Raw genomic sequence first — 27,285 nt, forward strand, 5'->3', positions numbered from 1 at the left:
ATCTTTTTTTTCTGGGTTGTATTTTATGCCAGTCAATTCCAAAGGAACACTCGTTAATTTGAAGCATCCCAAATTAATTAAATTGTTCTTTCCCTCGCTCCTGACTCAATTTCTCCACAACTGAACATTTGGTTCAAGTGACCAGATATGAACTTGTCTGAATAGGTTTTGTCTACTGTGAAATAATCAAGCATTTTAAGTACCCTAAAATCTGGCAATCAACAAAGCACCACTTAATTAAAAAAAATTAGTTGAACTCAGAATGAACGTATGGCCCTGTGGTAGATAGCACAAGCATCTAAAACTTAACTTTTAGAAAACTTGTCCTTTGCAATTTAGTACTGTCCAAATATGTTGTATAACTCCCATGACCCTCAGCCAGTACTGCTTAATGTGCTTGTAGATTATGAATAATGTAAGCCAGCAGCTAGGGCAGGGGTAGGCAACCCAAAATACTCAAAGAGCCACTTGGACCCGTTTCCCACCAAAAACAAAACACCGGGAGCCGCAAAACCCTTTTGATATCTAAAATGAAGATAACACTGCATATATCCTTTTTTACCTTTATTATAGGTGTGTGTGTGTTTGTGTGTTTGTGTGTGCGCACACACACACACACACATATTAAAAATAAAAGTAAAAATATGACTCTTGGGAATATCCATACTATTAAAACAATGATCACCAAGAGAATGCTTTAATGCTTTAAGACAGTGTTTCCCAAACTTGACAATTTTAAGGCATGTGGACTTCAACTCCCAGAATTCCACAGCCAGCGTTGCTGGGAGTTGAAGTCCTCATGCCTTAAAATTGTCAAGTTTGGGAAACACTGCTTTAAGAGAATAAAATTACATACACACACAGGTAAAAAAAGGATATATGCAGTGTTATCTTCATTTTAGATGTCAAAAGGGTCTCTCTCTCTCTCTGTCTCTCTCCCTCCTTCCCTCTCTATCTGCCCTTGGTCTGCCACTCCTCTTCCCCCACTCTCTTTCTTTCTCTCTCTTTCCTCTCTCTCTCTCTCTCCCTCCCTCTCTTTCTCTCTCTCTCTTTCTCCTCCCCCCTCCTATCTGCTGCTCACCTGGCAAGCTCCAAGCTGTTGTCCAACAAGCTCAGGGGTAAGCAACCTCGTCTCTTTTATGACTCATGGACTTCAACTCCCAGAATTCCTGAGTCAGCCTAGCTGGGCTAGCTAGCTCTCTCCTGCCTTCCTGCTTCCTGCAGAGATGCAGCAAAGGGAGGAGCTCCCCAGTAAGCTTTTCAGCTCCTCGGAGAACACTGTGAGTGCACTCTCTTTTACAGAGAGAGAGAGAGAGAGAGAGAGAGAGAGAGAGAGAGAGAGAGAGAGAGAGAGAGAGAGAGAGGAGAGGAGAGAGCAGGGAAGCGCAATTGCCTCTCTCTGTCTCTCTCTGCAAAGGCAGAGGAGGCGGGGAGCCACAGGGGAAGGCTCAAAGAGCCGCATGCGGCTCCGGAGCCGCAGGTTGCCGACCTGTGAGCTAGGGGAATATTAAATTGTGGAATGCTGCCTAAAGTAAAGATAAGATTTTTTTTGCACAAACAAGTCAATTTGTTTTGTCTTGCATCTGGAAACAAGATGTGAAAATAGCAACAATCTTCAGATGCAAAGGAAGCAAGGTATCCTTGAAAAGGATGGTTCCAGGTATCTCGTCTCTGAAAAAAAGAAAATATAACATAGACAGGCATAACAGTTGTGCATGTTTATAATTATGCTGAGAGGATACTTCAAAAATAATGGCAACAATAGAAATAGAAATAACAAAACTCACTGCAAGGGAAATGTCTTCTCAGGTAACCTGGTCAGTTTGTCCTCTGCATGCAATAGAAAGGCTGCTTCAGGGCATCCATTCCCACTTCTTAGAGGCATTTATCTTTAATTTGGCCATCAAGCAGAAAATGGCCACCCTGTATTTTGTAAAACAATTATTTATTGATTACTTCAATGAATATAGCTACCCATATCAAATTCATGACTCTAAGTAGCTCACGGCAATTAAAACTATATACAAAACAAAATAAATAATCCATTCAATGATCAGTAGCTGAATACACCAAAACCCACCAACAACAACAATCGGCAGACAGTCTACGGCAGGGGTGACAAACTCACTGTGTCACGTGACGTGTCACAACTTTTTTCCCCTTGCTGGAGCTAGGGCGGGTGCAGCTTCCGTGTGAGGCATCCGGCCTGTGGGCCGGCAGTTTGACACCCCTGCTCTACAGACTATTAACTACCTGGGTTCTCAAGTGCGATGCCAAAACCAAGTGTTTTAAGGCTTTACACAAAGCCCACAGGACTGAAGCCAAGCTGATTTTAGGGAGACTTGACATGTCTGCTGATGCTGCTGAGAGATACTCACCTTTTACATATTTACACATGTCCTTTATTATTATATAGAGGTGGATATCGAGCATTCAAAAATATAAACCAAATAGCCCAAGCTTACAGTATATACTCCACAATGAAGCATCTGCTTGTGATATCTAAAAACTATTAGTTCTTGCAGTTTCCTTTGCAAGATTTCAGAAGTAATTTGCTCTTGCCTACTTCCTTGGGCTGAGAAAGTGAGACTGGCCCAAGGTTACTCAGCTGGATTTTGACTAAGGCAGCACTAGAACTTACGGTCTCCTGCTTTCTAGTTTGATGCCTTAACCACTACACCAAAACTAGGTAAAATAAGGGTCCATAAACACCACATTTCCAAAAAATAAAGGGTTAGACAGATCAAAAGTGGATACTTTGAACTGAGCTTGAATACAAACTGGAAGCCTTGGCACATGTTCAAAATATCTCCAACCTTCTTGAAACTGAATTCTACATATGCCGAAGTTCATGGACTGTCTTCAAAGGCAGTTTTAAATTGTGCATAATGTACAAATCTAAGAGTTTCTATGTAATTGGAGCTATGCAGTTGTTATTGCAGGTTTATTGTAATCTCCCCACACTTCCTTTGAAGAACTGAGGGATACTTAGAAATAATTCCCAAGCTTCTGGCTCATGGCACTACTCACCAAAAAAAAAAAAAAAAAAAAAAAATACTGACTGGCTTCTTCCTTTGTGCTTATGCCAGTTACTTAACCATGATTTAAAGAATAAACTATGGCCAGGTGCAAAGAACATATTAAATCATACATAATAGATTACATAGTATATGGTTTCACATACTATTCCACCCTACTTCTGCTTGTTTGATTCTGGCTTAGTATGAAGTGTGAACTCAACCATTAATCAATTGTTTTATCTTTTTCTGCTTTAGAATACTCTTAAGAAAAAAAAGTTGGTGAAGATATAGGAATTTTTGATATGAAAGACGTCGTCTGGAATAATTTCTGTTATTTAAAAACCAGTAATTGTTGCATATGAAGATGCCAGGCAGATGCCTTAGACTCTTATTAACTTTTTTAAAAAAATAATCAAGTACCAAAGGAGCAGGGCCTTTTCTGTTACGGCTTCACATTTTTCAAATTAATTTTCTAATGAGTGGCATATGCCTGCCCCTATTTAGGACTTAAAATTCAGTTTTAAAATAATTTTCATAGTACAAAGTTTGTATTGCATCAGTTGAGAGCTCAGGTGGGGTATACCAGTTAAGGCCCAGAGGTCCCCAACCTTTTGGGTATTGGGGACAGGTTCAGTGGAGAGAATTTTTTCCAAGGACCAGAGGGGGTGTGGTTTCATATGCTGCCTGCATCCTGTGGATGGTGGATTTGCTTGGTTGCATGGGCCGGTTTCTAGCATGTGGTGGACCGGTGGTGGTCTGTGGACCAGGGATTGGGGACCCCTAAGTACTACTGTGAAGTGGGGTGACTCAGAGCCTGGTGCTCCATATATGGAAGCTGGCTGGTTGACTTTGAGTAATTCTAGACTGGGAAACTGTAAATAAATTAAAAATTAACAGTATAAAAAAATACCAACTTGTACTGTGCCAGTGTGGGTCCACAACCTTCATCCTGCAGTTGGATTGATGTGAGATGTAATAACAAAGAGGAAGGCCGCCCCGAGGTGGATTTTTCTTTTTTCAATTCCTCTAAAGCAAGCCTACAAAACCACAGAATGAATCCCCTTTTTAAAAAGACACTCTAAGCAAGTTACCTACTGCCAAGAAAACAACTAATCTGGAGGCAAAAGAGCTGCTTTTCTTTCCCTATCTGGGAACCTGTTTACTATCTTGAGCACTGCATGTACCGGCATGTCAGCAACATTGATGGCTAAATTAGCTTGTCTCTTTGGACTGAGGGCGGGGAACGATAAGCAGAAGCTACTTTCGCTTGGGCTGAAAACGCGGGTAAGTCGCGTCCTTCGGCTGTGTGTGCGGAGAAAGTTACGTAAAGGCAGCTCAAGCCGTAAACACCTTAACAAAAGACCGAGAGATCCTCCTGTCCTTAACTTTCCGAGAATTCCTCGGAGAGCCCGGGAAAGCCTGATCCAGCCCGCCAATCACATGCCTTGGGCCCGGCAAGTTCCTTTCGCTTTGCAAAAAAAAAAAAAAAAAGGCAGAGAGGCAGCAGAGAGACCCTGCCCACAGAAGCCGAACGCGCTGCACGAAAGACTACCTATGTAAAAAAACCTCCAAGACCTTTGCACGGCCACAAGGGGAAAGCAACCCCTGCACGGTTATTTTTCAAAGACTTGCTTGCTAAGTAGGTAGGATAGACCCTAGATTGCAACAACATAAAAAAGGCGGAAGGGGCAGGAGAGAAGAAGCGGGTCCCCCCTTTTAGAGTTCCCCGAAGACCATATTTCAGAGCATACATCACTTCACGTCTTGTTTTCAGACCCACTCACTCTCCCCTCTGCATTGCACGGCAGTCCTTTTCGCGGTCAGAAGAGAAGGCAGCATGCACCAGTTCCCCCCCCCCGGCGGATTTCCTCTAAGGAAGCCTAGACGAGCTCCGTGCAGCTCGCTCCAAATTTGCGGGGCTAGACTGGGATCCCTGGCGTAGCTCTAGAGACCATCCTCGATTTGCAACCTGCTGTAATTTACTCAGCCTCCGATTTTTGCAAACGGCTTTGTATCGCAAAGCTGTGCCGGATTCTCATCAGAATGGACAGAATGAGTATCTTAGCCGCGGTAGCCACCTTCGACCTCTTTCTGCAGCTGCCCTGAATTCACTTCCTCCTCCCGTCCAAAAACCGGGAGGAAAGGGCCCCTTATGTTTTGTTTTTTTCCTTCTTCCTCTGCATCTTCGTTCCCTCCCTCCCTTCTGCCTTTCTTTTCTTTCTTCTTTTTCCTCCTCCTTTCCTGGTTGCCCAATCGCTGGAGCCATGAGCCTGCGCATCAGCTGATCATGTCTCGCTCACGATTGGAAGAAGCCAATCAGCGAACGGGGGGGATTGGCACCGGGCGGTAATTAAAGGAGGCAGCCGGCAGCCGTACTCGTCTAGAGCCGAGCATGGGCGATCCTCTTTAGTGGTCGGCTTGCCAGTCCTTGTGAATCCCGCCTGCCTTCCACCGTTGCACCTTTTCCTCGACGACGGCCAAGGTAAAGGGCGCGTGGCTCTTGTGAACAGAGGCTGGAAGGAGTTGGGGAAGGGGAGTCGGGGTTTCGCGGCGCATTTTCCAGTAAACCCACCGCATCATCTCCGCCCCCCCCGCGGGTTTCGCTGAGAAAGGGGGAGAGGAGGCGAAGGAAGAGAGAATAGGAAGTTTTCCCGAAGTCGCTCTCATTTTCCTCTATGATTGTGGACCAGCTACTGTTATACTCCGCTGGTGATGCAGTTTAGAGGGCTGTGGTAGATAGCCGGGGCGGCTCGCCATCTCTCCTCATTTCTCCTTTAAACAAAAGCAATTAAGTTGTTAAGTGTGGTCCTTAACGCGCTCCTGGTGCTGGGGTGGGGGGAGGGGCGTTCTGGAATTTCCAGGGAAAAGAGGGCTTTGTTCGGACGTTCGAAATTGTGTCTGCCGTTCTCTCTCCTCTCCTGATGTCTCGAGTAGACCGGTTAACTGCAATGGTCCTCTTCCAATCAATCCCGATGGCTTAGAGGAGATTTCCTGCTGCTCCGATTTTGGATGGAGAAAATGGGAAATAACCGCGGAGGCCTATGAGAACGGGTTCCCTCCGTTTCTTGCAGGCCCTTTGAGCCCTAGCTAGCTAGCTAGCTTGGTCTCTACGGCTGCTGTTGCTTTGAATTCTTGCCCTGGCTTTTGTTAAATGGGGAGGCAAGGAGGAATCCCTAGAAACGACAATGGACTTGAAGGGACTCTGTCCCTTTTTTTCCTCCGCCTTTTTCAAAGGCTGGATGGCTCCGGTTTGGTTCAAGGCGGCGGGATGCGTAAAAACAACGCGGTTGCCCTGGGGAGGGGATAAAATGGTCTCCCTCGTCATGCACTGGAGAAGAGAGGGCGCAGGGTATAAAAGGAGAGTAAAAACGAGCATCTCGCAAGGTTGGAACCAAAGGTAGAAGAGGAAGTGCTGGTTGAAGACAAAAAGCACAGCCTTTGGAGGGTTTGAGTTTGATTAGGAAAAGGAGGGGGAGCCAGGGGCGGCTGTGGTGTGTGTGTGTGTGTGTGAGTGTGTGTGAGATTTATATATTAAGGTAAAGTATTCCTGGTGGACAAGTTCATGCAGCTTTTGGGAAAAGGCAACAACATTTATGTATTTATTTACTTATTTAATATCCCCAGTCCTAACTGCAAAAGACAATGCAGATTGGAATAATCGGATAAAAAACAAAATTCCAAAACAATTTGTTCCTTTGCTAATGAGAAACAGTATTGATTTTATTCATTTATATATTTATGTACTTAGATTGCAAAATGCAATCAGGGTTGATGCTGTGTCAACTTCTCCAGAGAGGGGCAGGTACAGGAGGAATGTTCCAAAGAGTGACTTGGCATGGCTTTCTTCCAGGATGGTTTTTGATTTCCCAATCTAGAGTGTAACTAGAATTTCCTGGGGATCTCCCATCCAAGTACTAACTAGTCCAACTCTGCTTGGTTTTTTTTCCCTCCCAAGATCAGCTGAAGTTGACTAGATGCTGCCATCTGCTGTCCCTGTATATATTACAATTTTACAATCCACACTGGTCCTTAGAGAAAAAAATAAGTGAAAGAAATAGGATAATTCCAAGAATCTAATTCAGTGACACAGATGGTTCATTCAGCCATCTAATGTGTCTAGGGTGCCTGTAACAGCCATGGCTAACATGAACATGTGGCATCTTAAGAGGCAGAGTTGGAAGACAATTCCTTAAAAAAGGAAGGGTAACTCAAAATCCAGGTAATATCAGGACCTGTTGGATTAGATCAGTGGTTCTCAACCTTTTTAATGCCGCGACCCCAACCGGTCGTAAGTCGAGGACTACTCAACCAGTCATAAGTCGAGGACTACTCAACTGGTGCAGCACCGTTTGCAGATGGGACTTTTGGCGGGCTCAGCAGGGCAGAGACAGCCTGGACAATTCCTATTGGCTTTTGAAAGCCAATACAATTAGACTATATTCAAGAGAGTCTATTCTATTGGCTTTCAAAAGCCAATAGAATAAAAGGGAGTAGCACAGCTAAGGAAAAGGGGGGGGGGGAAATGGCGGACTGCTTTGTTTGGCGACCTCTGTGAAATGGTCGTTCGACCCCAAATAGGGTCCCGACCCACAGGGTGAGAACCACTGGATTAGATTGAAAGTTACCATGATGTCTGATCTACTTGGAGCTACATATTTGGGAATATTTTTCTCAGAAGGGAGAGTTGATACTATTTTCAGTCCAATATTTGTTGGTTTGGTTCAAAGAAGGGCAAAAATCCCATGTAAGAAATTATCTAAGTCTTGAAAGCAATTTTTTTATTATAGTAGCCAATAAAATTGACAATAAAAGTCAGTATTTTATAGGAATGTATTAACCACTGTAGCAAACAATTTACATAATCATAAAATAATTCAAATACATAATCCTTTGTCATAATAATTGGGTAGCTTCTAAAGAGCTGTAGGGTTCTTCATTAATTTTTGATTTATAAGATAGCCAAGGAAGGGCAAGGAATTTAGTAGAAGTGAAAAAAAATGTAAGTCACAATTCAGTTTTGCCCTCTTAAATCCTGATAGGATTGCTCTACAGCTAATGCACTTGTGGAAATCCAGCATTTTACATTTAGAAAATTAATAAATCTGAACTTCACAATTGATATTTTAGTTACCAGGAATGTGTAAATTGTACATATTTTCAATCTCACAATAGAATTCTTTAATGGGAGATGAACCTAAACAAAATGTGGAAGTTAGCTTTCTCCATAAAAAGATTTCATGATCTTTAGCAAGAGTAGGATCCTTTCCCTCTCCTCTCCTCTTCTCCCTCCCCCTCCCCTTCCCCTGCTTAGATATCCTAAACCTCTTAGCAGTTCTCCTTGACTACCTACTGCTAATTCATTTTCTTTTAATTATACAATATTATTCAGCTTCACAGGAGAAAACTTTAAGCTTAGCCCGCTGACCTGGAATGGTAAAGATCTCAGAATGCTAAAAAAAAAACCAACAACCATTCTTCTGTGTTTACCATCCAGTATATTGTATTACAGTGTGACATTTGCTGTGAATTAAAATTCAGAACATGAGTTTCATTGTGAGCAAGAACCTGTTTGCGAACTGGTGCTTCATACAATACAGTAGGTATCTGTTTCATGGTATAGAGACTATCATGTTGCAGGTATGGGAGTAATTCATTCTTGCATGGGATTGATTGGCAGTAAAAATGCATAAACGGCAGCACCAGTTCAAAAATTTAATTTGATTTTAACACTAACAGCTATATTTTAACATTGACAATTATATTAGGTCATCTAAAGTAGCAGGAGATGGGGTGATGCTGTTAAGGTTTTGATGAGGTTCAGGATTTCTACATGCTAAATTATTCTTCTCAACTGATGTCCTCCAGATCTTTTAGACTAGCTCTTAGATTCTAGTTATTATGGCCAGTTGCTTAGAATTCTTTGAGTGTATTGTTTACCTATTTATTTTTGCTAGGCTTGTATATCACTCCAATCATTGACTAACTCTGAGCTGCTTAGAACCCTACCATGTTTAAACAGGATTCAAGCAAAAAATGAAATACCTAAATAGCCAACAATAAAGGTGGCTCCAAAGCCTTTGAAGGCATTGATTGAGGAAAGGTAGATACGGTAGATTACTTCACATTTACCTCTACAAGCTTTACTATTAGAGATTATTGCTATCCTCCTATTTGGCATGCAAATGTACTCCAACAAATTTGAAAAATTCAAAATCATAATTGAGATAGTTCTAGTAGATTTTTTTAAATGAATTGTTTTCATTAATTTATAATAGTATGCCATGGTTTGACAATAAGAGATAGGATTTCTACTATTGTGGGCAAAGACATTTTAACCTCATAGAAATTTAGGCATATGAATTTAACATTCTAGGATTTGCCCAGAATTTCAATCAATAAAAATCAAGCTGATCCTATACTGATAATTGTAATGTAAAATTTTGTCATCCTTTGGAGCTCTTTTCAGTTTAAACCCATATAAATCTAAGGGAAAACTTTGCTGTTTAGGAAGTCTTATATATCACTTTTATAATATAAATAATGTGGAAAGGTTTTGCCTTGATTTCATGATTTCCCTGTATTGCATGTATGGATATACTTTGGGTATCTTCAATGTTATTTCTATGTATTCTCCCCCCCCCACCCCCAAACAAGCCTTTGGGGTATAGTAGCTGTGGCTTGAGTTGCTCCTAGTTCTATTGTTGAGAACAAAGGTTATAAACCAAACAAGCCGATCTTGAAAATAATCCTATTAAAAATTAAATTAGTCAAATTTAGAAGCTGATACAGGTCTAATGAAATCATTAATGTAGAGATAAGGACAATTAGAATGACATCAATATTTAGTTGGAAACCATTTAGGCCATGGAATACTCTGCACACAAATATGGGCATTACCTTATCTCCCTCTTTTTATGTTCAAAGTTCTAAATGTCTGAGAATTGAAGCAGTTTTGGCAATGGATTCATTTTCAGAACAAGGACTGTATTGTTTGTGATTATTGTTTTTCACAGATTCCATTTCTTTAGAGTTTAGAATTAAGACAGTATTTCTAAACACTCATTATAATATTGCATAAATGTTACTGGATAATAACTGTACAGAAGCATTCCCCAGCCAGTAACTTCCAGTTATGTTGGAACAACTGCCATAATCCTCTAGCCAAATTGAGTGAGAATTAGGCAGATTGTAGTCATAAGGCACATTGAGAGCATGAGATTAGAAACAGGGCTTTCAAAGCAAGATATAGTTGCTTATTCAGGGCCTGTTTTTCATCTTATAGAAATAGTTTGTAATCCTCTATGATCTTCAGTAGAAATATGATGACTTGCAGCAGATGTACATTTTGTACATGGATTGTAATCAGCTGTGGAAAGTTTGCAGTGCACTAAGCCAGCTCATAGGCTGGCACTCTGGGAATGTCCCCACTTGGTTTTTGGCAAGAATCCCTTTGGAAATTTTCATAGACATCCATTTCCTTTCCCTTTAGGTCATCATCTTGCAGAACTTCAGGAACAGCTGCAACCATGGCCACCTCTGCAAGTTCCCATTTGAGCAAAACTATAAAACAAATGTACATGAAGCTGCCTCAAGGTGACAAGGTCCAAGCTATGTACATATGGATTGATGGGACTGGTGAATTCTTGCGCTGTAAAACTCGGACATTGGAACGTGAGCCCAAGAACGTTGAAGGTAAGCAGATTTGGAGTGAGCTTTCCTAGGACATTAATCAAGGAGGGAACCAACCAAGAATAAGGAGAAATTTCCTGACAATTAGAACAATTGATCAGTGGAACAACTTGTCTCCAGAAGTTGTGGTTGCTCCAACACTGATGGTTTTTAGGAAGAGACTGGACAACCATTCATCTGAAATGGTATAGGGTTTTCTGTTTGAGCAGGGGATTGGACTAGAAGATCTCCAAGGTCCCTTCCAACTCTGTTAATTCTGTTATGTTGAACAACCAGTTATACAAATCACAATTGTGACTCTGATTTCATTAAATCCTGAGTTTTGACTAACAGCTATCAAGCCAAGTGCTACTATTACTACTGCAAGGAACTGAAAATCTAAGTACCTCTTGGCTTTTATTTTTTAATATTGAAGTCAACACAAAAAGCCAAAACAACAGTAGCTTCCACTATCTTAGACTTAGGCTAGAGTCTTAGAGATGCTCTCATGGCCATATACCCCATAAAACTAGGATAACTGGTTTTTGAGAAGATGTACATTAAACAGTTTAGTAGAAGAAATGTGGCAGAATACTGAAATTAATTGTCCGCCACAGTTGTTTCCTTTCTAGCTAGACTCTTGGTTGAGTTTCAAATGGATGAAAAGACACCTGTATGAACTGAAAAGCGCTGGTCATCCTTAATAGTTTTCTTTTGGGAAACCATGTCTAGAACTCTGGTTTTGAGTTCTCGGATAGATTTAACCTTTTTTTCCCCCCTTGCTACACCCTATATCTGGAATCCCCTTCAGAATATCTACTTGATCTCCTATTGCCTCCTTTTCCAACCAGTTTTCTATGAATAGAATTGGAAGTTCAATACATTATACAGAATTTGTTAACATTCATTCCCTCTTAGCTTCTTTCACTGCATCCCTGTTGACATAGGAACTGTAGGCAGTTTGAACTAGAGACCTATTGCATTCTGGGACAGAGAGTGATATATCCTTGATAGTTTTCCAGAAATAAATAATTTGTCCGTAAAATAAGATTTAAACCAAATTGCTAGCCATCAGATGTTTTTCAGCATTTCATTAAAAATCATGTTATTTTCTCGTAATTGCATAGAAAGACATAGCCAAAAGGGACAATACTGATGAAATTCTGAGGAACCAGGAGGAGGCAGTGTACAGTTTTTAATAGTTGGCAGAGGGAATCTTAAACCCATTTCCACACCTATTATTTCTTCTGGTTTTGATTTCATAACTTGTTTTCAAAAACAAAAATCTGCATAGCTCAGATAAAGTATACAAAATGAGTAAATATGCTTACCCATTTCATCCAGTCTTTACATTACAAATAGAACTGATTACAATGTGTTCTAAATATGCAAGAAAGCAATAATAAACAGGAAAAACAATTTCATTTCTAAAAGAAATTAGATTATTTTGTTGATGAAGATCCCATAGAGCATGAAATGCATCATACCCTACAAAATACATTTCATATTTCCAGATGATGTAAATGAATATATAAATAAAAATATATACATCTGCTAAATAAAATAAATGATGGAATATGCATAATCTTCTATAGTTGTTATTTTTTTAAATCTGTGTGACTGATACTGATTTTGAATTATGGATACCTTATTCAAATCCACATGTGGGTGAGAAGTGATTCATATATCCTTTAAATAACTAAATCTATTTCTCTGTTCTGTTCTTTGTATGGAACAAGCCAGATACTTAGAACAAGTTTTTTCCATCCAGGCTCAAAGTTTTTGCCACCATATATTATGAGATTGTAATCAAGCACATCTGGAGAACACCAGTGCATCTGGGGAAGGCTGTGCTAGAGAACTGCAGCCAAAAATGTATTACTTCAACCAAACCTCACCTTTTTTCAAGACTTATCAGTTTGTCAGGCATGAATGGTAGAAGGACCTCCCGGCAGGATTCAGTCTTTTCTGCTGCTCTTGTAATAAAGAATTCCTTGGCTCTTAGTTGGTTCCCTGAATCACAGATGGCAAGCACTTGGCTTTTGTCTGTTTGCCTCCCTCATTTTCAAGACTATTAATCTCTGCCCATTTTGTGCCCTGTTTTGAAGCCATTGTGCCCTAGAGCAGTGTTTCTCAACTTTGGACTTCAACACCCACAATTCTGGAATTTGAGGTTGACACATCTCAAACTTGCCAAAGTTAAGAAGCGCTATCTTCTCCCTTTATAGTCTGAGGGGAAAAAAACCACTGCCTTTTCCTTCAGCTTTTCTTGAGTACTTGTCAAAGCAATTTATTGGCTGAAAAATAAACCCGGTTGAGGATTTGAAACAAAAGCACAGTCCCTCTTCCCATTCCCCAAAAATTACAGTAATAAATTGCAGAACCAACCATTTGCTGTCCTTTCAATCATCTCAAACAAATGGGAAGTCCTCGCCCTACTGCAGTCTGCTTAGCCTGCTTCCCAGCCTCCCCCAAGTGCTGAAACTTTAATTTCAAATGGGGTCTTCTTTGTGTGATATAAGATGGGGCTTCCTAGGCCACAGAATCAGTCAAAATCCTTTTAGAATATGTACCTTGGCTCCCTGTTCTTGCCCTAAATCAGGGGTTCTCAACCTTGGCAACTTTAAAATTTGTGGACTTCAACTCCCAGAATTCCTCAGCCAGCAAAGCTTAAAGTTGCCAAGGTTGAGAACGCCTGCCCTAAATTATTTGCGCAATACAGATAGATGAGAGAGTATATGCAAAAGCCTGGTCTTTTGCTTGACTTAGAATAAAATAGCACACACCCCCCCCCCCAGTGCAATCAAGAGCATGAGGGTTTCTTCCCTGGTTGCTATGGAGCTAGCCAGAGATGGTTACGAAACCTGCCCAGTATATATAGCTCATTAGGAGAATTTAGTTAAAGGCTTTATTTTTATTCCAAGGAAGTGCCTGACACAACTTGTTAAATCATTTTGCCACCTTCAGCATATGAAAGGGATCAAACTGATTAACTAAATTAACCACTTTAATGCCAGTTGCCCCATGTTTATTTATTCATTAGTCTTCTTGACAATTAACAATACTGATGCGTATGTTCTCTATGGCAATGAAAGTTCCAAAAGCTTTGAGTTTTTAAAAAGTACTCTATTATCACGTTTTTGATATTTTGTTTCTCCCCTGTAATTTTATAATATATACTTGTTGACAAAAACTAAGCAAGAGTACTTAGCAACAAGCCACAGGCAAGAGCCAAGAACAGATGCTTCGTTGAAGATCATTCACAGTTGCTAACTGTACTCAGCATGGTTTAAAGCCAATCTTTCTACAAAACTTAATGCCTTTAAAATGATAAATAAAACTATGATCCTGGAGAATCATCCCTGTTCCAGATTGTTTAGTGATAGAACTATGCATTACGTTAGTGCCATCAGCAAATATTGACTATGGCTGATCTTAAGCTCATTAGTGACAACTAGTTATGGCAGCTGTCTACAGTTTTACACTTTGGGATGTGCAATAAGTAATAGTACATCTCCTGACTTTATGGGCTAACTCCCATTAATGAGTACAACATGAGGTGTATTTGTATTGATGTATTGATTAAATCATTGTGTGAGTAACAGTAGCATCAACATTAAATAGTACAGGTTTGTACGGTGTGTAAGAATTGGCTTAACTTGAATCTTATTTTTGTTTTCAGACCTACCAGAGTGGAATTTTGATGGCTCAAGCACTTTCCAGTCTGAAGGCTCAAACAGTGACATGTATCTTGTGCCTTCAGCCATGTTTCGAGATCCTTTCCGCAAAGACCCAAACAAACTGGTTTTATGTGAAGTGTTAAAGTACAACCGCAAGCCTGCAGGTGCGTTCCAGCTTTGCCCTTTTAAAGCTTCTGTCTTGACCAGAAAAAGAAGTGCAGAAACCCTCCCCCCCCATTTCATTGAGATGAATAATAAGGCAGAGGTTTAGCCATTGTATTGTGCACAAAAAGCACAGTACATGCCTTTTTAGCATGCCTTGCCTGGAGAAAGTTTTGAGAAAATATTACTGGAGTTTAGACTGTTAAAAGTGATAGCCTCAAGTCATGAATACCAAATGAAAACTCCAGTTCATACTTAAAAATATCGGGAAGAGGGTCATTCCACAATTCATTCTAAATTGGGAAGGAATTTGCTTTTTTCTCATTAAAGAGATTTTAAAATTTTGTTTTATTTGGCCATACCTTTAACTCACTGGTCAACAAAGAACAACTATTTTTGACACTGCTTCCCTACCTTTCATTGTTCACAATGGTAACTCTAAATAGGGGCTTGCAGTTCCACTGAAGATAAGAACTGTGGGTCACTACCTAGCAGGATAATTTAAAATAGTGATTTATTGAAATATGGTGGGTTACAGTTCACTCGTGACCATCTATATTTCAGTAGGGAGATAATAGCCTGTAGCATTATGGGACATCATGTAACAGGAGGTCTCTGCCATGCTTCGTTTGCATTTTGATCCTGGCTGTTCAGTAGAGTCTCTTGCAGAGCTTTATTTTGATAACAGATATTAATGCATCAGTTTAATGACATTTATGCAAAATAAGAACTAAAAAACTTCTTTCTTTTGAACCAAACTACATTGCCTTCCCTTGTCTGACATGATATTTTTTGGTAACAACTTGCCAGATCCTTTTGGAAAAGCACCCAACACAGCATGCAGTTGCCAGAAAAAAGTTAGTAAATGCTCTCATGTGAAGCCACTTCCAGCCATAAGACTTGCATTCTCTAAGTTTCAGCTAATTTCTTATCAGCTGACCGGCATAGCTTTTCTCATGCATCTCTCATTTAACTTACTGAACAACGTTTCCCCTTTTAACTACTGCATCACATTCTTGAAGAAAATAAAATGTAGGATTCATTAGCATCTCAAAACCATCCTGTTTTAATAGCCCTGCTGACAACACTGTTGTTATTGTTTTTCTTGCTATGGATGTTTAATCAAGATTGCTTAATTAAAATATTCCGGGGACTCTTAGGTTATCCAGCTTCCGCTGTATCTGACAATGTAAAAATATGTACACTGTGATGTTTTATCTTACAAGGTGACTGGGAAAATTAATTAGAAAGCACTTTAGGCAAACTGAGCTTCAGAGATTTGAATAACATTTGCCAAACCATCAACCTAAATCAGACATGTCAAACTCGTGACGTTGCGCAATGTATCGGAGCTTTTTTGCCATTGCCGGCAATGGGGTAGGCGCAGCTCTGGTATGATGAAACCAGTCTGCGGGCCAACAGTTTGACACCCCTGACCTAAATTGCTTCTATTCTGTAAAAAAAACTTGTTTAATCTTAAATCTTTGCTCAAGAACAATGAAGTGCAAATATATAAAGTTGCAGTTCAAATTCATCAATGCCTCCCTTTTAAGGGAAGGATAAAATCTATGAATGACATACATTGGCTTATTCTTGGTATCTTTTAGAAACAAATCTACGATCTACTTGCAAAAGGATTATGGACATGGTGTCTAACCAGAACCCTTGGTTTGGAATGGAGCAAGAATATACCCTTCTAGGAACAGATGGACATCCCTTTGGTTGGCCTTCTAATGGTTTTCCTGGACCACAAGGTAAGATTCTGTATGGAATTCCTATGAAATCTTTAATGCATAACTACTAATTGCAATCTGCCATTGAGACACCATCATGTTCGTGCCAGAGCTATTGCTTTTGATATCTATAGTGAATATTAGGCCTTTGATATTAAATGAGAATTTAGGCAGCAGAAATCTATTGCTGAAGGTAGATGGTCCACTCACCTAATCAAGAGAAATTCCTAATTCATGAGAGAATATGGAAATGTGTAAAGGAAAAGAGTCATGCTTGCAACTATGAAACATGCTTTTATAGTTGCTACTGTTAACTTATTACTCCTTGGATTAATCTAATGGTGATCTCAGCCAATCAGAGATTACATTTTGAACAGAATAATATTGGGAGTTCCATTATTCAAGGATACCACTAAAGGTAAATTAACTTGATGATTGAATAAGAAAAGATAACATAATTTACCCTTTTTTAGGTAGTCCTCGACTTATGACCACAGTTGAGCCTAAAATTACTATTGTTAAGTGAGATATTTATAAAGTGAGTTTTGCCCCATTTTGTGACCTTTCTTGCCACAGTTGTTAAGTGAATCACTTAACACTGCAGTTGTTCAGTTAGGAACACGGTTGTTAAAATGAATCTGGCTTCTCCATTGTCTTTACTTGTCAGAAGGTGGCAAAGGCTGATCACATGACCCCAGGACACTGCAGTCATAAATGCATGCCAGTAGCCAAGCCTCTGAATTTTGATCACGTGACCATGGGGATGCAGCAGTGGCCATACATGTGAAAAGCAGTCATTAGTTGTAATTGTGAATGGTCACTAAACGAATGGTTGTAAGTTGAGGACTGTCTATACACAAGGAGCATCCCTTGTATAACATGGATTTGCGGAATGCGGTGACTGGAGGTGTAGATTCTCCCACTGATTTCTTCTGCTTCTTGTGTTTGTCCAGGGCCATACTATTGTGGAGTTGGAGCGGACAAAGCTTATGGTCGAGATGTTGTGGAAGCTCATTATCGGGCCTGCCTATATGCAGGTGTGAACATTGGAGGCACAAATGCAGAAGTTATGCCAGCACAGGTATGAATCCTTGCTGTTAATGCTTATCTTTCACCACTGGAATTCTTCTTAAGCATTTTAGTATACACAAGAGAAGGGTATGAATGATTGACTTGATTGCGTTCTGATTCTCTTGTAGTGGGAGTTTCAGGTGGGCCCTTGCGAAGGTGTTGAGATGGGTGATCACCTCTGGATTGCTCGATTCATCCTTCATCGAGTATGTGAAGACTTTGGCGTCATTGTATCTTTTGACCCCAAGCCTATTCCTGGCAATTGGAATGGAGCTGGATGCCATACTAACTTCAGCACTAAGAACATGAGAGAGGAGGGAGGCCTCAAGTAAGTGCTACTCCTTTCTTGCAAAGCTTCTCTAAGGAACTTTAAGTGGCAAGGAGAGACATAATATTACTACTAGGTTTTTGGGACTGTCTAATAGTACAATAATACTGTAGTACTTCACAATAAGGAACATTAACAGGTAAAAACCCGTCTGCATTGAACATCGGGGGAAAATCCTTGCAAATCAAAAACTAAAAGCAAACAAGAATATCTTATGGTATTAGGGATATTCCTGTTAGCAGTGTATGTATATTTTTTACATACAAGGATGTTTAAAATTAGATTTCCATTCATTGCAAAGCATGCTTTATTGTATTCTGCAAGTTGGATGAAATACTCTGCCAAACGGCTTTTAATTTTAAGTATGGGCAGGTAGGGGAAATAATTTTACAACATTGGCTTTCTGAACCTTCCTCATTAAGTTCTTTAAAAAAATAATCGGAGGCTTAGGGGAATGCCTAGGTTTAAACAAGCAAGTATCAAGAGCAGAGCTATTTACATATTAGATTTTATTTTCCTTTTTAATGTTTGGCATTTCTCTGGAACATCTGGAATAAAATGTTAGATAGACTTTGCTGTACTCTAGTGCAGGAGTCGGCAACCTTAAACACTTAAAGAGCCACTTGGGCCCGTTTCCCAAAGAAAAGAAAACATTGGGAGCTGCAAAACTTGCATGCGCGCACAAGAGGGGGGAGCTTGATTGAAGAGTTTAATTAAAAAGAAATAATGGCTGCTGTGCATGAGTTCTCTCCCTCCCTCCCTTTGTCTCTCCCTCCCCCCCCCCGATCTTCTGCTCACCTGGCAAGCTGGCGTCACACTGTTCTCCGACAAACTGACACACATTCTTATTGGGCTGGCTCTCTCCTGCCCTTGGTCTGCCAGTCCTCTTCCCCCACTCAGTGTGTGTGTGTGTGTGAGAGAGAGAGAAAGAGAGAGAGAGCTGCTGCTTCCTGCTGAAATGTAGCAAAGGCAGGAGCCCCACCCAATAAGCTTGTCAACTTGTCTGAGAACAGCGAGAGGCCACTCTTTTTTACACCCACATGCGCACAAACACACCTTCACACACCCCCCCACACACACACACACAGAGAGAAGGGAAGTATAAGTGCCTGTCTCTGCAACTGCTGGAGGAGGGTGGGAACTGCAGGAGAAGGCTCAAAGAGCCACATGCGGCTCTGGAGCTGCGGGCTGCCGACCTGTGATCTAGTGAAACCCCAATGTGTACAATCTTAGCTGTGGTGGCACAGCGGTTCGAATGCAGTACTACAGGCTAATTCTAAACCAATTGCCAGCAGTTTGATCCTGATCAGCTCAAGGTTGACTCAGCCTTCCATTCTTCCAAGGTTGGTAAACTGAGGACCCAGATTGTTGGGGGCAATAGGCTGACTCTGTAAACCACTTAGACAGCGCTGTAAATCACTATGAAGCGGTATATAAGTTTAAGTGCTATTGCTATTAGCAACATGAACAACTGAGCACCCCCGGGCCCTCTTTGATAATGTTCTTTTTTCATGTTCCACAGGCAGATTGAAGATGCCATTGAGAAGCTGGGTAAGCGTCACCAGTACCACATCCGTGCCTACGATCCCAAAGGAGGGCTGGATAATGCCAGGCGCTTGACCGGTTTCCATGAAACATCCAACATCCATGAGTTCTCTGCTGGAGTCGCCAACCGCGGGGCCAGCATTCGTATCCCAAGAAACGTGGGCCAGGTTAAAAAGGGCTACTTTGAGGATCGACGGCCCTCTGCTAACTGCGACCCGTATGCTGTGACCGAAGCACTAGTCCGCACCTGTCTTCTCAATGAAACTGGAGATGAACCTTTTGAGTACAAGAACTAAGTGGGCTTGTCCCATTGTGCTCCCACTCCCTTCTTCTGCATTGTCTGTCTTCTAGATATTAATTGTGAGGGCATGAAATTCCATGTTTGTGCTCCCCTCTCCTAAAACTGATTCTTTTATTTCTCTGTGTGGGAGAGGGAAGTGTAGTCTCTTTCACTGTTTGTTCTGTCATTTGAGGGGCACAGCAGAAGACAAGTGGGATTTTACCACTATTTCATGTAATTCATCTATATGTCTTTGACAGGGGTTTCAGTAGCTTCCAGGAATAGATGGTAAAGTTGAGACCTGGGTGGTGGAGTGAAGATAAGAAAAAGTATATCTTTGGAGTCTAATAGTTGTTCTTCCCTTGATTTGCGCTTCATGAGCAAAAAGTGCAGTTGCGTCTCATTCATTTACTTGGGTGAAATGAATTTGGCATCTTACCACCACTCAAAATAATCAGAACTGCTGGCACTCAATACAGATCCACAAGGAAGTTCTCTCAAGGGCAGGAAGATGTACACTAATACCTTTTCCTTGGACTCCTAAAGTATTCCTACTTGCAGATTTTTTCCTGCCAGAGTTAGAACTATTTTCATGTTTCTTAGATCTTTGACCATTGTTCCCTTCTTGGGATTAAAAATTGTAGGTTTTATTTAAGAAGCTGCTGAACGCTTCAGTCTGTTCTTGGAAGCTAACTGATTTTCTGATTTTAATACAAAGTGAAAAAGTCTTTTTATATATATTTAAATGTCTAAAAACATCTACGAAAATCGTCCTTTTTTTTGTTAAGGTACACTAAATCAACCCTTTGGTCTGTTGGTTAAGGTTCATAGGTAAAATGGGAAGGTGGGGAAAAGTTGGTTGAGAAGAAAATTTAGCTATCTGCTGTTGTGTTCAATAACCAGTTTGAAGGTTTGTTACACACAAGAAGCTATCCGTTTACAGGCTTATAAATTAAAATAGGCATTAACTTTTAATTTAAACTAAAGCTGTGGGCTGTCCTGGCTGAGCTGTGTGCGGCTGGCTGCAGCAACAGAGATGTGCTTATGCTTCAAATGAAGAGTTGACTGGTCAACTTTAACCATTTTTTTGACAAATAATTGGCAGGGAACAGAGGGCATTAAAATTCTTGGTACGATTTGCATTAAAGCAGGGCTTTTCAAATAGAAGGTAAAAGCACAAGATGGGAGGGGAAATGGATTTTTTTTTTTGAGATTTTAATAACGCGTTTTTAGGAGTTTCTAAAGCTGTACAGTTTTACAGAGACCACTGCTATTCCAGTAGCTATACCTTGGCACGCAAACATATCTGCCACTTCTGCCAGGGAGTTGTTAATAAACATAGTTGAAAACTTCAGACGAAATGCCAGTGGCTCAGGATTTTGTACTTCGGTGTCTTGGATGGTGCCAATCATTTTCCGCTGCTGCATTTGGAACTTGAGAAGCGGGGCGGGGAGGGGGAATTTGTAATAAAATAATTAAATCCAATAGTGATTTTCTGCCTGTGTTTTTTCATGATTTTGTATGTAGTTTGCAATAAGCTGGCAATACCACCAGGAACTTGTGCGGCTCCATTCAATCTTTATACTGTCTGATACTTAGCAAATGTGCTTAGTTGTAATATTCATCACCGCTAGCCAGAATAGCTAGTGCAATGTTGGGAGTTGTATATCTGAAGCATCTGGATTGTGGAAAGCCTGATAATTTATCTTTATTTGTCCAGTAACGGGTGGCCAGATCTGTGTGACATAAGCAAAGTATGATGGTCCTGACCCTCTTTAGTAGATTGCTACAGAGTATCATGACTTTTATCAATTTATGGAAGACCAAATTATCTCTAGCAACTACTGTTCCTGTTAACATTCAACAGAAAGCCAGTGGCTGTTGCTGCACTGGGTTACAAACAATTCCATAATTATCACTTAACCACATTTTGCATTCTCAATGGGAAGTGGAATGTCTGCGTTTGAAATGAGAACATCTGCTTGAGGAGCTGCACTTTGGTAAATGTGAAAAGCAGAACTACATGAGAAAAACTAAATGAATGTGTCACTAAGTTTCTACATCGCCATCTCAAGAAACGTAAGAACTGAAACAAGATTTGCTTTGCCTTAGACTAGCCACCAACCAAGCATTGCTATCTGGTAAGAGTTGTCAAAAAGCAAGTTGGCAGCTATTACACAGATTTACATTCATGACAAGTATCCACCACACTGCCACCTTAAAAAAGAAGAATCTCTGCTCATGGCAGGAATTTACACTTAAAAAAAAATCTCGCTCCAATCCAGCCAAAGAAATGCCTGTTTTTACGTAGTTGCTGCATTACATTTCTTCCTTAAATTCAGGGTATTTGGAGATGCTGGCTTTATTTATGTGTGCAATGCAAGAGTTAAGTTTTGCCAGGGTTGGGCTGCCATCAGTTCTCATTACTGCCTGGAAGGACACTGAGCATAGCAGGCAGGGTGCTGACAAAAAGCTTTTCCCTCAATGTTCCCCAGCTTTGCAGCATCCACATCTAAAGGAAGCTCAGAATTCCGCTTTTGAAATTACAAAGGTCAGTTACCTTGGAAGAGGTGTTAGGTCCAGTATTTGAGAACGTATTTTTACAATCCTGTGCCAAAGGCAACTAGTCTGAGAACTAGGAGGCTACGCTTCTGTTAACAATTTTTTATATAAGCATGTGAAACCAGAACAGGAAAATCAAAATAGCTAAGTGGAAAGGAGAGCAGAGATGTTCAAAAAGGCAAGAAGATAACCACTGAAAAAGAATAAGGCAGCATACAGTTCATAGGATTAGGACTTTGAACGGTGGTCTTACCACAGAGTATTTGAGGGGCCATCTTACCCCCAGGGTATCTGCCCAAAATAGCTTACGGAAGACCACCCTGTTGGTCTTCCATAAGCTACTTAAGACCTGGCTTTTCCGGCAGTCCTGGGGTTTATAAAACCTGACCCCTGGATGACTGTCTTTGTACTGTTTGTTATGTTTTATGTGTTTTTTATTGTTAGCCGCCCAGAGTCCTTCGGGAGTGGGGCGGCTTATAAATTTTAAAAATAAAATAAAATGTTCAGATAAGGGAAGTGCACTCCAGGTCCCTTCAGTGAGCAATCCCATTTTGTAGGACCCAGGAGAGGTGCCTTCTTGATGGTAACCCCTATATTTGGCAATGATTTTCCTCCTGACATAGCAATAGCTTATTTATTGCCCCATAGTGTTTTACAGCACTCTCTGGGTGGTTTACAATGTCATCATATTGTATATTGATGCCAACAATCTGAGTCCTTATTTTACTGACCTCGGAAGTATGGAAGGTTGAATCAACCTTGAGCCAATCGGGATCAAACTCCAGACTGTGGACAGAGTTTGCCTACAATTCTGCATTCTAACCACTGCACCATTAAGGCTCTTGAAATAGGGCTGGTTCCAACCATCCTGGTCTTTAGAAAGACTGTTGAAACCTGGTTGTTTCCCCAGGCCTTTGGATCATGACGTGTTGGAGCCTTAATTGGATGATGGTTTTATTGTTTGGATTATCTTTCAGTTGTTTTGTTTCATTATTGTTTATAGATGTATTCACTGTGGTTTTGTGTTCCTTTTGTCAAGTTGTCAAGCTTTTTTTTTTTTTTCTTTTGGTAAGCTGCCCAGAGTCATCTGGCTGTGCTGGGCAGCCATATAAATGTTTTAAATAAAAACATATTTCTAGGGTCTTAGTTTGCCTATGAAAGACTGATCACAGTTCAGTATTATATTAACAAAAACACAGGCTTTGCTGAAACCCATAAAAAAATTTCTAGCTTCTAATAGCTGGTACCTCACCATAAAGTAGTAAAGTAATATCTTAAGATGTCAGATCCAAGGTTTTTTAAAAATTATTATTTTATAAGACACTGGGCAAACAATTGAAACATAACTGAGTTTGTTGTAATATAACTGGAGGATGTTTTGCTATTAGTGTTGCTTCTGATTCCTTCTTTTGCTGGAATTACAAATAGATAGCAATGATCAGCTACCTTTCAGACTATAGAATCTATATCTCTGTGGGATATTTGGGTGCAGTTGCATATGGTTTATCCTCAGAGATAAATATGTATCATCTTCCAGATTTCCTCCAACCTTTCCAGAAGTATTGGCTCCCAAAATGCTTTGCCAGCATGACGGATTAGCAGAAAACCAGCTACAGCATATGCTTTTTAAATATATCATTCACCTCTTGAATATAAGAAATCCTTGCCAATTTATTGCAAAACTTTCTGAGAGCAACTAGTAGATCCCAATTTACTTTCTGCACCCTCCCACTTAATTCTTTAACTCGAGATGCAGTTTTCTTTCCTCAATATTATAATATCACTGTTGCACTATTCATTATTATGAATAGCTATACAGAGCATAATACAAGTAATCATTGCTTAACAGCTGCCCTGCTTAGTGAGTTTTGGAAGTTATGGCACTGAAAATGTAAGAAAGAAGAATAGAAATAGAAATAGTAATATTTCAGTCGGGCTTGTTGTTGACATACCTGCCTCCCAGCTATGTGACAAGAAGTTAATCCTTAATTCCTCTTAATAAATTGTGATAGTGATAATTGGCATTGTTTGATCTGTTATGGTTCATTCACATACAGTATTAATGCAAACAATCAGCTGATTTTGCATCTTCAAGCGATAAGGATGTGTGAACCCCCTGCCAAGATTTTAACTATGAAATGATACATGATTAAATAGTGTTAGGTGGGTCATTTTTATTCCTAGAAATGACAAAGCATCTTGCTGTTTACTTCCTCAACATGTCAACTTGTCCATTCTTGTTTTAGAACAAAAACCTTAGGTTACATTGGGTTTGTTCTTGATCTTTTGTTATTAGCTACTCTGTCAACACCATTACAGTTTTTGTTGAAATATCTAGCACTAGAAACATTAGGTAAATAGTACATATAGTACTGCCAAAGAAAATTTCCCTCCCTCCCAGGGAAGCATAAGATTTTTACCACACATTACGTAAGCTGCTTAGGTGAAATAACACAACTGAAGTTCTATGGTATATAACAATAACTGCATCTGCTCTGTATTTCTTCTACCTCTACCTGGATCTGTACAGTTATTTTGCACTGAGCAGCAAGCAGTTTAGCATTTTGGTTCCAATTTTGAATTTCTGGATTCTGTGACATAGCCTGAAAAACAATGGGCAAATCTAATCTTATTCTATTTCAATTATTTCCTCAACACTTTTCTTAGTTCTCATGTCAAGATGAAAGTAAGTGTTAACAATACATTTTTTGTTAATTTTCCCTGATGTCCTCTTCACCTCCAATACCCTTTAGAATGTGCTCAGGTTTTGATGTTACTTTCTAAAATATGATGAGTGTCATTAATACAGGTAATCCTCAACTTACAACTATTTGTATAGTGACCGAAGCTACAACGGCACTGAAAAAAGTGACTTATGGCTGGTTTTTAAACTTATGACAGCTGTAACACCCCAAGGTCACATAATCAAAATCTGGGCACTTGGCAACTGGCATGCATTTATGACCCTGTCCCAGGATCATGGGATCATCATTTGTAACCTTCCCAGCCAGCTTCCAACAAATAAAGTCAATGAGGGAGGAGGAACCAGATTCGCTTAACAACCGCATGATTTGCTTAACAACTGCAATGATTCACTTGATTGTGGCAAAAGAAGGTCGTAAAATGGGGCATATCTCATTTAACAATCATCTTGCTTACCAATGGAAATGCTGGGCTCAAATGTGATTGTAAATCGTGGACTACCTGCACAGGCAGTCCTCTGCTTACGGACAGCTTACAAAATGTTTCCTCAGACTATTCATAAATCCAGGTATAATACACGCACAGTATCATTTTTACCTTTCGTAAGTGGTGTTTAGGCTTTACTCCAGGCACGCTGTAATTCACAGTCACTATCAAAGGAAGAATACCACAGTTAAACACCAGAGGATCAGCAAACACAAAGGATGGGGAAGTGCCTAAAATGAGATATACTCGGCCTCCCAAAGTGCAGTAGTGCTGCTAAGAGTAGGTATGTGGTGCCGCTGTGTAAACTAATTCTTTTCTACCTTCTCCCCCCTTCTCCAGCCTTCTGGGGACTTTCTAGGTTGGAACTGTGGAAAGGTTTGTTAGTATTGGTGAAAGTTCAGAACTCAAACCTTGGTAAGCAGAGGACTGTCTGTCTCACACTCTACTATCACCATTAAGAATAATAATGAGTCATTTAGTATGTTAACTCAAACATTAACTCTTTATATTCAATCTTCATCCTATGTTTTTGTTGTCTGCTGTTAGGAAGAATAAAAACAGAAGTGCAGAAGGAATTATAACAAAGAACACAAGAGTTGAATAGAATTTTATTTGAAGAGAACAAACCATGCATAAAAACTAGGAATTCTGCAAACCTGAACTAAACTGAAGTACCCATATAGCCAATTATTTTCAGCTATTGGCAATAGTAACACATGTGATATTAATGAGAAATTAATGGGGCTTTAAGATCAGAATCAGTTACTGTATATGTTTGAATTTAATGTGAGCCAGAACTGAAAACAAATTGTGGTGCATGATTCTGGCTAAGAGAGGAACAAACCAGAAACTATGGTTCTGATGTATCAGAATGACAATTTTTTTCTAGTTCAAGCTCAGGATCCAAAAAGATCTTGACGGACTTGAACAATGGGCCCTATGCAACAACATGGAATTTAATGTGGAGAAAAGCAAGGTTTTACACCTAGGCAGGAAAAAACAAACGTATGAGTACAAATTAGGCCTAGCTCAAAAACAGTAACTGTGAGAGGGACCTTGGAGTCCTAGTGGACGATCATTTAAATATGAGCCAGCAGTGTATGGCAGCAGCCAAAAAGGCTAATACAAACCTTGGTTGTATACACAGAGCCATAGAATCAAAATCATGTAAAATATTAGTACTACTTTATAAATCCTTAGTAAGATCACACCTGGAATATTGCATTCTGTTTTAGTCACCACATTACAAAAAAGATGTTGAAAAGTGCAAAGAAGAGCAACTAAGACGATTAACGGCCTGGAGACAAAAACATATGAAAAATGGTTGCAGGAATTGGGTTTGGATAGTCTAGAGAAAAGAAGGACTAGTAGGGACATGATAGAAGTATTCCAGTATTTGAGAAGCTATCACAAAGAAGAGGGAGTCAACTTATTTTCCAAAGCACCGGAAGACAAGGCAAGAAACCCTGGATGGAAACTAATCAAGGAGAGAAGCAACCTGGAATTAAGGAGAAACTTCCTATCAGTGAGAACAAGTAACCAGTGGAACAGCTTGCCTTCAGAAGTTGTGGGTGCTTCATCACTGGAGGTTTTTAAGAAGAGACTGGCAGCTACCTGTCTGAATTGGTATAAGGTCTCCTGCTTGAGCAAGGGGTTGGACTAGAAGACCTTCAAGGTCCTTTCCGGCTCTGTTCTGATTGATTGTTTAGCTAATTCCAATAACAAGAAGTGTGAAACAGGACAGATTGATCAGTTTATAGAAATCCTCCTGATAATTTCTGATAGCATCATTTCCAAATCAAAATAATAACTCTGTTCGATACTGGGTTCAAGCTTTTGTTAGTTGTGAACTAACAAAAGCATCCAATTGACTATTGTATGAAGCAAAATCCTGACTACATTTGACTTAAACTATTATGATTGTTCTCAAAACCAACCTCACAAACTGTTATTACAGTATAGTTGAAATGCATTCATTCATTCACCTCCAAGATCAAAGGTTTTTTTCAGCAAATATCCAACATTCATTCATTCATTCAAATTTCTA

General features: G+C 40.0%; 1 protein-coding gene and 1 long non-coding RNA gene across 4 annotated transcripts; one reads left to right on the forward strand and one right to left on the reverse strand.

Moving 5' to 3' along the window:
* Positions 1-1,370: 1,370 nt before the first annotated feature.
* On the reverse strand, positions 1,371-5,213 carry LOC120305374. Of its 3 annotated transcripts, none has more exons than XR_005556020.1 (4): positions 4,805-5,213; positions 3,935-4,057; positions 1,788-1,923; positions 1,371-1,671 (listed from the first exon to the last, which is right to left on the reverse strand). It is a non-coding gene; the product is annotated as an uncharacterized LOC120305374 (long non-coding RNA). The 3 variants fall into 3 exon arrangements; XR_005556022.1 differs by having other exon boundaries at positions 4,990-5,212; XR_005556019.1 differs by having other exon boundaries at positions 4,772-5,212.
* Positions 5,214-5,353: 140 nt separating this feature from the next.
* GLUL (glutamate-ammonia ligase) lies at positions 5,354-20,972 on the forward strand. Its single transcript, XM_039337120.1, has 7 exons — positions 5,354-5,502; positions 10,510-10,712; positions 14,371-14,532; positions 16,138-16,284; positions 17,217-17,344; positions 17,463-17,662; positions 19,185-20,972. Exons 2-7 carry the CDS (start codon positions 10,547-10,549, stop codon positions 19,501-19,503), a joined length of 1,122 nt encoding a protein of 373 aa, XP_039193054.1. The 5' UTR covers positions 5,354-5,502; positions 10,510-10,546; the 3' UTR covers positions 19,504-20,972.
* The last annotated feature ends 6,313 nt before the right edge of the window (positions 20,973-27,285 follow it).

This window comes from Crotalus tigris, unplaced genomic scaffold, assembly GCF_016545835.1.
Source record: "Crotalus tigris isolate CLP2741 ecotype Arizona unplaced genomic scaffold, ASM1654583v1 scf7180000017668.6805642782:7212621, whole genome shotgun sequence".
NCBI classification, from domain to species: Eukaryota; Metazoa; Chordata; class Lepidosauria; order Squamata; family Viperidae; genus Crotalus; species Crotalus tigris.